The sequence below is a fragment of the Babylonia areolata genome, chromosome 7 (genome assembly GCF_041734735.1).
Source record: "Babylonia areolata isolate BAREFJ2019XMU chromosome 7, ASM4173473v1, whole genome shotgun sequence".
Lineage (NCBI taxonomy): Eukaryota > Metazoa > Mollusca > Gastropoda > Neogastropoda > Buccinidae > Babylonia > Babylonia areolata.
In genome coordinates this window covers 25,484,199-25,497,930 of record NC_134882.1, presented here as the reverse complement: position 1 = coordinate 25,497,930, position 13,732 = coordinate 25,484,199, and the positions used below count along the sequence as shown (strand labels likewise).

The 13,732-nt window shown below is 46.9% G+C and overlaps 1 protein-coding gene across 1 annotated transcript in view; it reads left to right on the top strand.

Annotated features, from left to right (window-relative positions):
• Positions 1-6,558: 6,558 nt before the first annotated feature.
• The window catches only part of LOC143283810 (transmembrane protein 272-like), a 21,903-nt gene continuing 14,729 nt past the window's right edge, over positions 6,559-13,732 (top strand). Inside the window, exons 1-2 of the mRNA XM_076590183.1 lie at positions 6,559-6,777; positions 8,212-8,524. Coding sequence (XP_076446298.1) covers positions 8,504-8,524 — 21 coding nt within the window. The 5' untranslated portion in view covers positions 6,559-6,777; positions 8,212-8,503. The remainder of the gene's footprint in view (positions 6,778-8,211; positions 8,525-13,732) is intronic.

Below are 13,732 nucleotides of genomic sequence, written 5' to 3'. Positions count from 1 at the left end.
GATGTAACATCAGTGTTGAAATTTAGATCAGCAGAGTAATAAGCCAGCATATTACCAAACAGATCCCAGTTTGCTTTCTTTTCATTATACTTCAACCCCATATTATCTTTAATTATGATCTCGTGTTTTACAGATAATACCATTTCAACTGGAAGGTGGTCACTCCCCAGTGGTGTTTTGAGAACTTGCCATTCACAGTATGGATTTATATCAGTCGACACCAAAGAGATGTCTATTGAAGAATTTTTTTGATCTGCCCGATCAGCGATTCTTGTTATTGAACCATCATTTAATATAGTTAAGTTAGAATTAACTATGGTATTCGCTAGATATTCATTGTTGGTTGTGAATTCGCAATTTTTGTCCGACCACAAGGCATGGTGCGCATTAAAATCCCCTAGAATTATCCAGTTATGGGATAAATCTAAATCCATTAACCAGTCAGCTTCACCTCTTGAAACTCCATCAGGGTAGTAACAGTTAACTACAATTAATGTTTTATCTAAAACAGAAAGCTCTATAGTTGAAGAATACAAACGTTTGTCTATACTATGACATGGTGGTTTTCTAGCTTTATATATGATTGAATCTGAAATATAGGTCGCAACTTTAACTTTTCCTTTGCGCTCTGTCTCATCAATAACTTGAGGGTAGAAGTAACCCTCTAACTTAGGGAGATTGCTTTTATAACAATTGAGGGACTGGAGGGCAATTATATGAAAGTTGTGATCTTGCAGAAAATGGATCAGATAGTCAAAATTATTTACTTCTACAGTTCCATTGCAAAAAGCGAAATAGGCCTGCGCCACACCCATCATCATTACATCCTGCTGTCTGCATAAGTGAATAGATACATAGAATAAAGAGTATCTGTCTAATGTACTTCAGGAGAAGAAAAAAATAAAGACACATTTACCTTACATACATTCATTTCGAATTCACACGGCAATTTGACAATATTGATTTCAGTTCAGAGATTGAGGACGTCATGACGCCCGTTATGTTTTTCATAATGCTGACAAACTGATAAGAAAGGTTTTCCAAAAACGTGGTTATACTTCCAAGTACAAAATCAGAAGGATCGGAAATTGCAGACACTGGTAAGATTGATTCTTTTCTCTGATTGGGGTTGGTCTTCACAAATGTTGGTTGATGTGTATTGACAGGGGTTTTGCAGGATGGTGTTGATTGTTCTGAACAGCTTGATGTTTGATCAGATGCAGACTGCTGTGAGCTGATATATTTCCGTAATGGTGTTGACTGTTCTGAACAGCTAGATGATTTGCCAGATTTGTTATTTTCTTGTGTGTTGTCAGTTCTATCTTCCAATGTAACCCTGTCCTTGTCTGTCTTGTCTGTCTCCAACGGGTGTTTGGACCCATGCAGTAATTTTCCATGCACGTTCTTGGCAATTACAGTTGGCGGGATATCCCTGACTGGAGATTTAGTGATGCCATTTCTTAGTGCTAATGCATATGACTTTGGATTAGTAGTGGTAGGTTTAACTGTTTCCTCACCCGCTAGAGACCGGCTGTCTACGTCTGGGTTCACTGACTGTGCCCGGGCTAGAGCGATGGCTTCAACATATGGCATATGACCGGATGATTTTATTTTACCGGCAAGTACTCTGATTTTATACTCGGGGCAGCCAGGAAAAGAAGCTGCATGATTCCCTTGACAATTCACACATTTTTTGGAATGCTCACAGGTGTGAGCATCATGGCCAGGGAGACCACATCTTCCGCATACTTGTTTGGCTCGGCACGCATTTTTGGTGTGTCCCAAACGGTTGCAGCGGGTGCATCGAAATACCTGTGGGACGTAGGATTTCACCGCGAATGACTGATACCCTAATGAGATTTGCTTCGGAAGACTGCGTGTCAAAAAGGTAATCTTAACGGCGCGTGATTCGCTTCCATCCTTATTTTTTAGTCTTTTCATAGATTTAACATTTGTAAATTCTCTTTGAAGTTCTAAGAGATTGGTTTCCAGTAAAAACCTCCGGAACTGAACATTTGATAGTTATGCCAGCCAAACTTTCACATTTCAGAAGTGATTTTTGCTGATCAGCAGCAGTACAACCGATCAGCCACTTACCCGATGACAGCTGTTTTTGACCAAGGATGGGACCAATAGTGTTGTTCCATAATTTTTTTTACTGAGGATTCCAATACCACTCAATGTGGCCGATCCCTTTTTTGTGTCCTCCAAAAGGACTGGAAATTGAAACGAAACAGAAGTTTCATTTGACACTGTAGGCCAGGATGACGACGTGGTCTCCCTGTCACAAGACATATCCTCTGATTTGGACGAACAAGGTGGGGACGATGGAGATGATGACGATGATGAGTTGGACACAGATACATGTTCATCTCTCTCTTTGAGAATTTCTTCAATGAAAAATGATTTCAACCTGTTTATCAGATGTTTTTTCCTCCCATGTTTGGGGAGATTATTTTCAGAAAGTAGTTTCTTCAATTGAGAAACTTTGGTCTGGTTTAAAAGATCTGGGTTTTCCAGGAATGCATTGAAGGTTGTGACGTTTGACATCACTGCGTCATGTATTAAAAACAAACATGCACACGATTGTTTCGGAAGTCATTATACTTTGTGCATTCCATTATAAAATAGAACTCATCCCCAATCACAGCCATATTACAAACCTTGCATAACCGCAACTCTCGTGGTGTGCCACTACATCTCCCTCTTTCTATTTCCAACTCAAAGATTATTAAGCATGATTCATCAAAAGCAATCACTGTACATCAGAGCGAGTGAACGTCTCCAGGAACGAACTTCATGTTCAAAGATAATATCAAGTAAAACAGGTGTTCCATATCGAAAATTTTAATTGCAAATAAAACAGTTTTATCCTAGCGACAAGTTCATTGATTACTTTCCAGTTTTGAATAAAAGCCCATTGGTAATAAATATTGTGTGAAATATATTCCTCGCAGTTCACATACCCTTCATTTCTATGTTCTTAATCTTGGCACTCTTCAAATATCAATGTATTTCAGAGAAAGAGAGGATGTAAGAAATGGCCCAGAGAATATATACTGGCCTAGGCCAAACTATACCCCGTTGTCGTCGCCGCTGAGGGTGTGCAGAGGCAGGGTGGTTGGGCTTGAAACACACGGAGTAGCAGTGTTAATACTGCACCGCGGGGCGAAGGCACAGTGTCCACTGTTCCACTGGACACACACCTCCCTTCCGCTGGGCCCCCTCTGCCTGGGCGAGGAGCGGGTGGGACGTTGTTGGGGTCGTTGGTGTTGTGGGCGTTGTTATGGGTGGAGGCCGGCCGCTCACTTCAGCGCCACTATTGCCAAGTGCTGAGAGTCACAGCCCCACCTGAAGCCGTACGCTGCCTGGCTGGCTCTATTCTGGTGATCGTATATCAGCACCGATGACCACGTATAACGAGTGGCCATCTTGCCGACTTTCGCCGTGTAAGCCAGGTGGTCAAGGATGTCCTGGCCCGACAGACGCCCTGTTTCGATGATCTTGGCCATGATCCTGCTGTTGGCCCAGTGGTATTGCGCCAGTGATACGCTGTCAAGCTTTGGTTTTGACTTTGACAGACGAATAACAACCCCCTCCTTCAGCTCAATGTCCTCCGGCACCCCATCATCACGAAAGGCAATAAAGTCGGGAATTTGAAGTGCTCCCTCACCTGACCGCGTCGTGTTGAGGAAGACGGTGGGGTCGAGGTCTACACGACCCCCAAGGACCGTTGTGCCGCCCGCCGTGCCGTCCGCTGCCGTGTGATACAGAAGGTCGTCAATTGTTGATGTGGTCACTGTAGTGTTGTCGCTGACCTGTTGTGAAGTCGCTGCTCTGCTATGTTCCCTCCACACAGGTCCCTTGTCCGCCGCCTGAAGCTCGACCAAAAGCGCCATTGTTGCTACACGATGCCTGGGTTTTAAAGGCAAGTCAGCAATGTCGGAGTTTGAAGCATTGAACAAGGCCAGCCACGAGTCGAAACCATGCTCTGACAAAGTTTCCCCAGCATTACCAGTGAGACTCTTGGCCTAGTCTTTGAAATTAAATTTTTCAGCCATGTTGCTATACATAAAACAATGTTTAAAAAAAAAAGGTGTCAGTAACAACTGAAGTGCGCAGGCACACAATGAACAGTAGATCGTGTTGCGGGCTGTGCGCTGCTGGCGACTGAATAACTTTTACAGTTTGCGCATACAGGCTGTTCTGAACACCTGTACTGAACACCTGTTCTGAATCTGAACCCGTGATCACACAGGTATGATCTTGCCAGCAGATTCACGTGCGACAAGGGAAAGCAGAGGCCAGTCAAACTCGGGTTCAACTGTTTGGAGCATTCCAAACATTGAAATATTGTTACACTAAATACCACAATGACAATATCAAAAAAGAAAGAAAGAAGCGAATAAATGTAAATAAACACACACACATACACGCACAACAAATATGCAGTGCTGCAGATATATTGACATAAGTTCACAGTTGGGCCAACAGCAACTTGAGAGCTGCATGATCAATGGTTTCTCCATTGCAGTGGGAAGTCATTTACAGCTTAGTCGTTTGTGGAGAACTATGACTTTCAAACTAGGAGGCAAGATTGCACTGGCTCTTTGTGCTGCTGCCTTGGCGGCTAGTTGGCCTTTGGGAACCATCCCAGCGCCGACTGTCCGAAAATTCTCTTGGCCGAGAGAGTGGGGGTGTAACTTGGGCAAGACATCATGATACACACAGTTCTGTAGGAAGACCTGTCACCTTCCCTCCCCTCCCCCCAGCAGAGATCATGGACAGACCCTCCCTCTCCTCAACCCTCTTCTTTTTTTCTTCTTTTGTTTGCGATCTTTTCTTGTTTTTGTTGTTGTTGTTCTTCTTCTACTTCTGAACAATGGTTTAATGAAGAGGAGAGGGGGAGACACAGGCCGATACACATAAAGATACAGAGACGGAGTACATGCGGAGAGAGTGAGGGGTGCAGAGAGAGGGAGAAGATGCCCACATTGATGGCTGAAAATAATGCAGTTTGTATCGCGTCCTGTGTTCACAGCTGTGAAGTGGGGCGGCGAAGGGAAATAAGTGGCCACATCTGTGGCGCTTTGTAATGCTCTGTTACACGACTACATGTCTGGTCATCGCCCTGTGCTGATTGCATATTTCTGTTTATGACCCTGTGATTATTGAGCTGAAATCTTTTCGTATGAGACCAGCGCACGTAAAGATTCCGCGGAAACAAAAGAGGTGTCCCTGGCAAAATCCTGAAGATAAATCCGCTTCGTTGGTGAAATACACTTGCAGACAGGAAAGAAATGTTTTGTTCTGCTCTTTGTATGCGGTCGTCCCGGAAAGAGCATCTCGAATTTCACACAGAGAAATCTTTGGTTGTGAAAAAAACGTAACACAACAGAACACAACACAACATGATAATAAGATGGTATGGATATTTATATAGCGCCTATCCTCAGTCGGAGACCAAGCTCTAAGCGCTGCACAGCACGGAGTCATTTGCACAGCAGGTTGTCTACCTGGGTAGAGCCGACGAACAGCTGCCATTTAGGTGCTCGTCATTCGTTTCCTGTATCATTCAATCAAGATTCAGTCACACACACATACACACCCATACATTTTTGGTAACATTTTACGTGTATGACCGTCTTGTACATTTACCCTGCTATTTAGGCAGCCATAGTCCGTTTTCGGGGATGTGCAAGCTGGGTATGTTCTAATTTCCATAACCAACCGAACGCTGACACGATTATGAGATCTTTAACGTGCGTATTTGATCTTCTGCATGCGTATACACACGAAAGGGGTTCATGCACAAACAGGTCTGAACATATGTTGACCTGGGCGATCGGAAAAATCTCAACCCTTTACCCACCAGCGTTATCGAGAATCGAACCAGGAACCCTCAGATTGAAAGTTTAACGCATAACAGCTCGGCTATTGCACAATACAATACAATACAATACAATACAATACAATACAATAACCCATCATGCTTATGGTGGAAATATCTGTTCTCACCCCAACAATCTAAAAACAAAAAAAGAAAGAAAAAAGAAAAAGCTGACGCAGCGCTTGGCTGCCAGCTGACGTCAGCCATCGGAAAACAGAAGTGACGGTGAGAAGTGGGGGTGTGGGCGTAAGGGGAGGGAACTGTACTGTGTGCGGCAATGTATGTTGTGGGGTGGTGAGAGGGGTGAGAGGAGGGAAATCCAGACAATAATATGATGTGTGCACCTGTTGGACAAAATTAATAATTGTGTGAGCAGGTGTTGGGACAGTGCGCTGTGTGTGTGTGTGTGCGTGTGCGTGTGTGTGTGCGCGCAGGTGCGAGTGTGTGTACGCTATGTGTGTGTGTGTGTGTGTGTGTGTGTGTGTGCAGTACTGTCAGGCGGCAGTGACATGTATGTGGCAGCATGTGTGGCCAAGGCTGCCGATTAGGATAACAGGGTGTGTTGTGCAGCAGCAGCGGTAGGACATGAGGCTTTTTTTGTTTGTTTTTTAATCGCGCTGACTTGTACGTGGACTTAGCTAGATGTTCCCACGTCGTGCGACGCGTGATGCAGTCACAGTACTCCAGTGTGTACAGTCAGCAGCAAGCCTCAGTGTGTCCCATGTTCACGACCTGGAGGTCCCTGTCGATCGTCTGGCGCCAGTTCGTTTTGGTCGTCCCCTCCACCTCGGTCCTGTCCCTGAGGTTCCATTGAAGAACTCAGTTGTCATGTCTGCCGGGTGGAAGCCTCGCGACCCATCCTGGCCAGTTCACCTCGGCTGCTGACTGTAAAGTGGCTCCTTCAGACTTTCCCTAATAATGTTCCTGTGTTGTTGTGGTGAAATGAGCACGGTCATTCCTCATTCAGTGACGTGCTCTGTGTGTCACGCTGTGTCAGGTTAAGGCAGGCGTCAGGAAGCACCAGGTCTGTGGCCCTGGATGTCGTCATATCCACACCATTTCGGCCAGTGCATGTATGTGTGTGTGTGTGTGTGTGTGCATGCGTGCTGTGTGTGTGTGTGTGTGTGTGTGTGTGTGTGTGTGTGTGTGTGTGTGTGCACGCGGCTTCCAGGTCCAGTGGAGCAGGATTGTTGCTGGCAGTGCATGCAGCACTATAGGAGAACGTCTGTCTGCAGAACCAGATGTTCAGTCCTGAAAGGAGTCTGAGAGTATTGGGAAAGCTCTAGAAAGTAATCCCTTCCACCCAATCAAACCAAGAGTGAAATCAAGTAATATTTTGAAGCAAGTATAGTTGTGAGCACCACAAGTTGGAAGAGAAGCTTCCTTTACCGGAGAGAAGAGGCAGAGCGACAACAGGCTGTGATGACCAGTCAACAGGCAGTCTGTCACTAAGGCAGTGAGCAACCTTTGTGTAGAGAGAGCTAACTTTGGCTACCTTCATATGGAGAAGGCGACCTTTGTGTCGAAAGAGAAGTGGAGTTTAATGACCTGTTGGTTCTTGCCCTTGCAGTTCAGCTGTCCAGGAGTGGAGGTTCAGGGCTTGGGACTTGATGTAGAAAGTTTCCTTGGCTACCTTTGTATGACGAGGACCACTTTCGTATGACGAGGGCCACCTTAGTATGGTGAGGACCACTTTTGTATGACGAGGACCACTTTCGTATGACGAGGGCCACCTTAGTATGGTGAGGACCACTTTTGTATGACGAGGACCACTTTCGTATGACGAGGACCACTTTCGTATGACGAGGACCACTTTCGTATGATGAGGACCACCTTAGTATGGTGAGGACCACTTTTGTATGACGAGGACCACTTTTGTATGACGAGGACCACTTTCGTATGACGAGGACCACCTTTGTATGACGAGGACCACTTTCGTATGACGAGGACCACTTTTGTATGACGAGGACCACTTTCGTATGACGAGGACCGCTTTTGTATGACGAGGACCACTTTTGTATGGCGAGGATCACCTTTGTATGATGAGGATCACCTTTGTATGACGAGGACCGCTTTTGTATGACGAGGACCACTTTTGTATCGCGAGGATCACCTTTGTATGATGAGGACCACCTTTGTATGGCGAGGATCACCTTTGTATGATGAGGACCACCTTTGTATGGCGAGGACCACCTTTGTATGGCGAGGACCACCTTTGTATGGCGAGGATCACCTTTGTATGATGAGGACCACCTTTGTATGGCGAGGACCACCTTTGTATGGCGAGGATCACCTTTGTATAGTGAGGATTACCTTTGCAGCTGTGTACAAGACAATCTCCATGCAGTAAGGACCAACTTTGAGTGCGGAGGACTACCTTTGTATGGCGAGGACCACCTTTGCAGCTGTGTACAAACCCATCTTTGTGTGGATAGGACCACGTGTGTGGAGAGGACCACCTTTGTGTGTGTTGAAAGAACAACCTTTGTGTGGAGGGAAGGATCACATGTGTATGTGTGTAAAGAATCACCTTTATGTGGAAAGGACATGCTTTGTATGTGTTTGTAAAGAACCATCTTTGTATGGGAGGAAGGATCACCTTCGTGTATCACCATGGCGCTGACGTCAAAGAAGGTATTGTCCTGATAGTTGAACACAGTGGTACAATTGACTGCACCTGTCTGTCTGTGTGTCTGTCTGTCTGCCAAAGAAAGTGAAACATACAATCTGCTGTTTTAGGTTTGCAGCTACGCACTGGTCTTGGACAGCACTATATTCCTCTTAAATGATGTGGACAACGGAGTCCAGTCCCATGCGATTTGTGAATGTTAAACCAAACAAAATACAGACTTTTACACACGCTTAATTGCGAAAAGCTGACAAACGTCTGTACAAAAATCCACTTTCGTAGTAAAGCAAAATGATACACTTACAAAAAACGAAAAAAAGAATTGGGTGGCGCTGTGCTGTGGCGACGCGCTTTCCCAGGGATAGCAACCCGTAGTTCATAAAGAGAAATATGTTGTGACAAAACAGTAATACAATAAGATAAGATCTGATGATATATACAGACATATATTTATGGACATCTGTTGTCATCAAATTGATGACAGCAATGCTCGTTTAAAATGTGTCATTTATAGCATCACTTTACATCAAAATTGGTGACAATTTACCATTCATAATGCGTCAATTCTATTGCCATCAAAACTAGTGAAAGTATGTGTCACATGACAATCTTAAAAGAAAAAACCCCAGTAAATCAGGCCTCTGACTTCACGCCAGGAAAAACACCAGGGCACACCAGGTAAATTAACACTTTATTCACTCACTCACAAACAAAAACAAAACAGCTGTTCCTATTCTCTAATTCCCTTCCACACCCAACCTCCCTCTATCTACCCCCTTCCCTTACCCCTGAACCCAATGTAAACAATAAGTCAATCAAAATACAACAAAACGAACTTCACACTCAACACTCTCTCACAATCTCACATACACAGGTACAGACACAGGTTCAGGCAGATGAGAGAGGCTGGCAACTCTGGCACCAACCTCCGGCACCGCGTGGACACAGGGGACCTGATGTGGAAGGGGCAACAGGGCTGACCACGTCTTGATGTGAAGGGAGATTAACAGCTGAAACACCCTTGCACAAAGTGTGAACATCCCAGTGGTCGAATAAGAGAAAGATGGGGAGGAGGAGAGCCAGAAGGAGAAGAAAAGAAGAGGCTGACACACACACGCACAGTGGCAAGAACAGGAGAGAAAAAAACCCAACATCTTCCAAAGATGTACAAAGACAGAAATACAAAGAACCAGGGGTTGAGAAAGAGGGGGTGACAGGCAGGACGGTACAATAAGGAAGGGGATTGCACATCCCTACCCCCACACACCACCGCCCCACCACACCCGAGGGGGACTGGCGGAAAGACAACTCTGCGGTCTCTGCCAGAGAAAGAGAATAACAGAGAAAAACTCCGGGACCAGGCTGTTTCCATTTCAGTAGTGGAGCGACCATCCCCAACCTGGCGGGTCCCCGGGTGGCGGATAGGGGAACGGCCCTCAGATATGGGGGTTAGCTGCGATATAAGTCAGGCTTGCCTGGCCGAATAAGCAGTCCCGGACCAACTGGCGATGTTCCTACCAGGATGGGGTGGGTCAACAGGTGGCACTGTTGTCCTCACTGAAATACCCCATGTGTCCTATGACGGGTTCATCATGCGGTCAAGAGGCGCGTTATAACATCTAGCCCCGGGGTGGGACCCTCGGAGAAACAATCCCCCTGTGCTCACAGGGCAGGACGTACGGGCCATGAGCTAAGGGTGAGGCACCCCGAAAGAAAACTCCAGCTGAAGACGGCGGTATCGGGCCTCTGGCGCAACTTAAACCACGATACCACGCATCCACGCTTCCATGATGATGCAGTCCACAGAATCTCGATGTGGCGCTCGACCTTCGGAGACCCGCCGGGGAGGCCAGGAGCCGGGCCCTGTGCCTCAAAGGGGCCCAGCCCAAGCAACCGGTGGTCGGACAAGGAAATTCCGCATGCCCATGCGACGAAGGAGGAGACCTCATCCTCCTGCTGGGGCCAAGCAAACAGTACCACCCAGAACGCTCAACATTCTCCAGTGGAATGCAGAAGGGGTGCATAAGAAGAAACTTGGCCTGGCAGAAAGGATGCACCAAGAAAATATTGATATTGCATGTGTCCAAGAAACACATTTGACCGTAAACCATCGCTTTCAAGTGAGGGGTTACGAGACCATCAGGTTGGACCGTGAGGAAAGAAACAAAGGAGGGGTGCTTGTCTTGGTGCGGAATTCCATCGCCGCACAAGAACTCAAGATCAACACCAATCAACAGGCAGAGATCCAAGGGGTTGATATAGTCCTTAAGGAACACAACATCAGGATATACAATGTCTATTGCCCTCAAGATCGTGATCTTTCCCTCACCTACATGAACATCCAGACAACAACTGCGTGGTGGTGGGAGATTTCAACAGTCACTCAGAGAGATGGGGCTATGAGGAGACGGACGGGAGAGGCGAAGAACTTGAGGATTGGGAGATTGACACACATCTTCATTGACACACATCTTCATATCATCAACCAAGAAGATGATGAACCCACCTTCTACCCTAGACACTGGATGACCACATCAGCACCAGATCTAGCGTTCGTCACCAACGACCTGTTCGTCAGGACCACAAGAACAGTCCTCAACCAGCTTGGAGGAAGTGACCACAAGTCCGTAAAACTCTATCAACCTCAACTTGCAGGCTCCACAAGCAAAGTGTTTTCCCCGCTGGAATTACAGAAAGGCGGTCTGGACTCTCTTCGAGACCTTCACAGATACATACACAAAGCCAATCAACATCAGGCAGAAGGACTCAAACAAGATGGTTCAAGACTTCACAAAGGCCGTCTTGAAAGCTGCTATAGAATCCATCCCAAGAGGAGCACGCAAAAACTACAAGCCCTACTGGACGGAGGAACTCCAGAATCTGGAAGATGCTGTTAAGGAAGCCAGGGACCGAGCAGAAAAGCAGCATCACCACTGGAGAACAATATAGCGCTGAAGGAAGTAACTGCCAGATACAAGCTGTCCTGCGCACAAGCTGCAAGAAAAAGCTGGCAAGAGAAAACTGAAAGCCTAAATCTCGACAAGGATGGCAGCAAGCTGTGGAAACTGGCTAGAACCCTCAGCAACAAAACAAGTCACACCACAATAACAATACAAGAGAATGGAAATTACCTCTCTGGAAAGAAAGCAGCAGACCACTTCATAGACGTCTATGGAAACATCAGCAATCTGGAAGTCCCTCCTGAACATAGAGCTGCAGTGCACAGGGCCCAAGGTGAACTTCATGAGAAAGAGCCCCAAGAGGAAGTCATGACCACTGCTTTCACAGAGAAAGAGCTGGAGGAAGCGTTGCAGAGCCTCAACCTGAAGAAGTCACCTGGACCAGACGGAATCACAAATGAAATGATTTTGCATCTTGGGATGAAGAGCAAGGCAGTCATTCTAACAATCTTCAACTCCAGCTGGAAGATAGGATCAGTACCACAGTGTTGGAGGGAAGCAGACATGATCCCCATTCACAAAAAGGAAAAGGACAAGTCGAAGGCTGACAGCTACAGACCCATCAGCCTTACAAGCTGCTCAAGAAACCTGATGGAGAGACTTGCCAACACTAGGCTTGTCTGGCACTTTGAGGAGTATCAGCTGCTGAGCCCTGAATAGGCAGGCTTCCGCCAACACAGATCAACAGAAGACCAGATCACCAGATCACATTCATCACTCAAAGCATTGAGGACGCATTCCAAGAAAGGAAGAACACGCTTGCTGTCTGGATTGACATGGAGAAGGCGTTCGACAAAGTCTGGAAGGACGGACTCAGGCTCAAACTACAGCGACGTGGTGTGTCTGGGAGGATGTACACCTGGATCAGCCAGTACCTACACAACCGCCAAGCCCGAGTCACGATTCAGGGCCAGAAGAGCAAGAAGAAGGTGCTGAGGCAGGGAGTACCACAAGGAGGAGTCCTTTCGCCAACGCTGTTCTTCATCTTCATTGATGACATCGTCAGAGAACTGCCAAGAGTGGTCAGAGGAGCGATCTACGCAGATGACCTGGTACTCTGGTGCTCTGAAGAGTACATCACTACAGCACAGGTACGCCTCCAGACTGCACTCAGCAAGATCAGCAACTGGACCAAGGAATGGCTTGTCTTTGTCAACTCAAGCAAAACAACCTACACAGTCTTCAGCCTATCCAGCAAGAAGCAAGAGGCGAAGTTGACACTGAACAACCAAAGGCTTGCAGAGGAACCCACACCTACCTATCTAGAAGTGACCTTTGACCGCAGACTCACTTGGAAGCAGCAGATCACCAGATGCTGTAGCAGGGCCAATCTGAGACTGGTGATCATGAAGAAACTTGCAGGGACGGACTGGGGGGCTGATGAACGTATCCTGAAGAGACTCTATACGGGGAGAGTCCGACCTGCAGTTGAGTACGGGACATCAGCATGGGCATCAGCTGCAAAGTCTAACCTCGACTATCTCAACAAGATACAGAACCAAGCTCAGTGTGTCATAACTGGCGCCATGAGATCTACCCCAATCCTGAAGATGGAGGAGACCACTGGGCTACAGTCATTGGAGGACAGAAGGGACACAAAGATCCTCATCCAGGCAGCAAAATTCAAACCCCTTGAAAACCATCCAATGAACAACTGAATGAGCAGACCCACCAAGAGCCGGCTGAAAAGAGGCAGCTTCATCCACCAGTCAAGACGCCTTGAAAGACAAACGCCAGTCTTGATGGAACACGAAGCAAAGCCTATCCCGGCAAATGTCACCCACCCATCTTGGAAGAGGCGGGTGTTCCCAACAGTCGTCACCAGCATTCCCGGAGTGGAGAAGAGAGGAACACAGTCAGACACCCAAAGGAAGGCCCTGGCCATGGAGTACATCTGCAACCAGTACCCCCAGGAAGACTAGACCCATGTCTTTACAGATGGCTCCGCTACAGAAGCAACGAGGGATGGTGGAGCTGGAATCTTCCTCCGATACAAAGACGGAGATGAAGAAATTGCAATCCCAACAGGAAAATACTCCACCAACTTCCGAGCTGAGCGAGAAGCCCTCTGTGAGGCAGCCACAACAGTCTCGCAGAACTCCACAAGAAAAACAGGGCAGGTGGTGGTGTTCTCAGACGCTCTCACCGTGCTCCAAGCCCTCAAGAACTCCCGCTGCAAAAAACAGAACCATCTCACTCCAGCCCTTGTTGCCCTGAGTGCCAGAGTGGAGAAAGTGGTGATACAATGGGTAC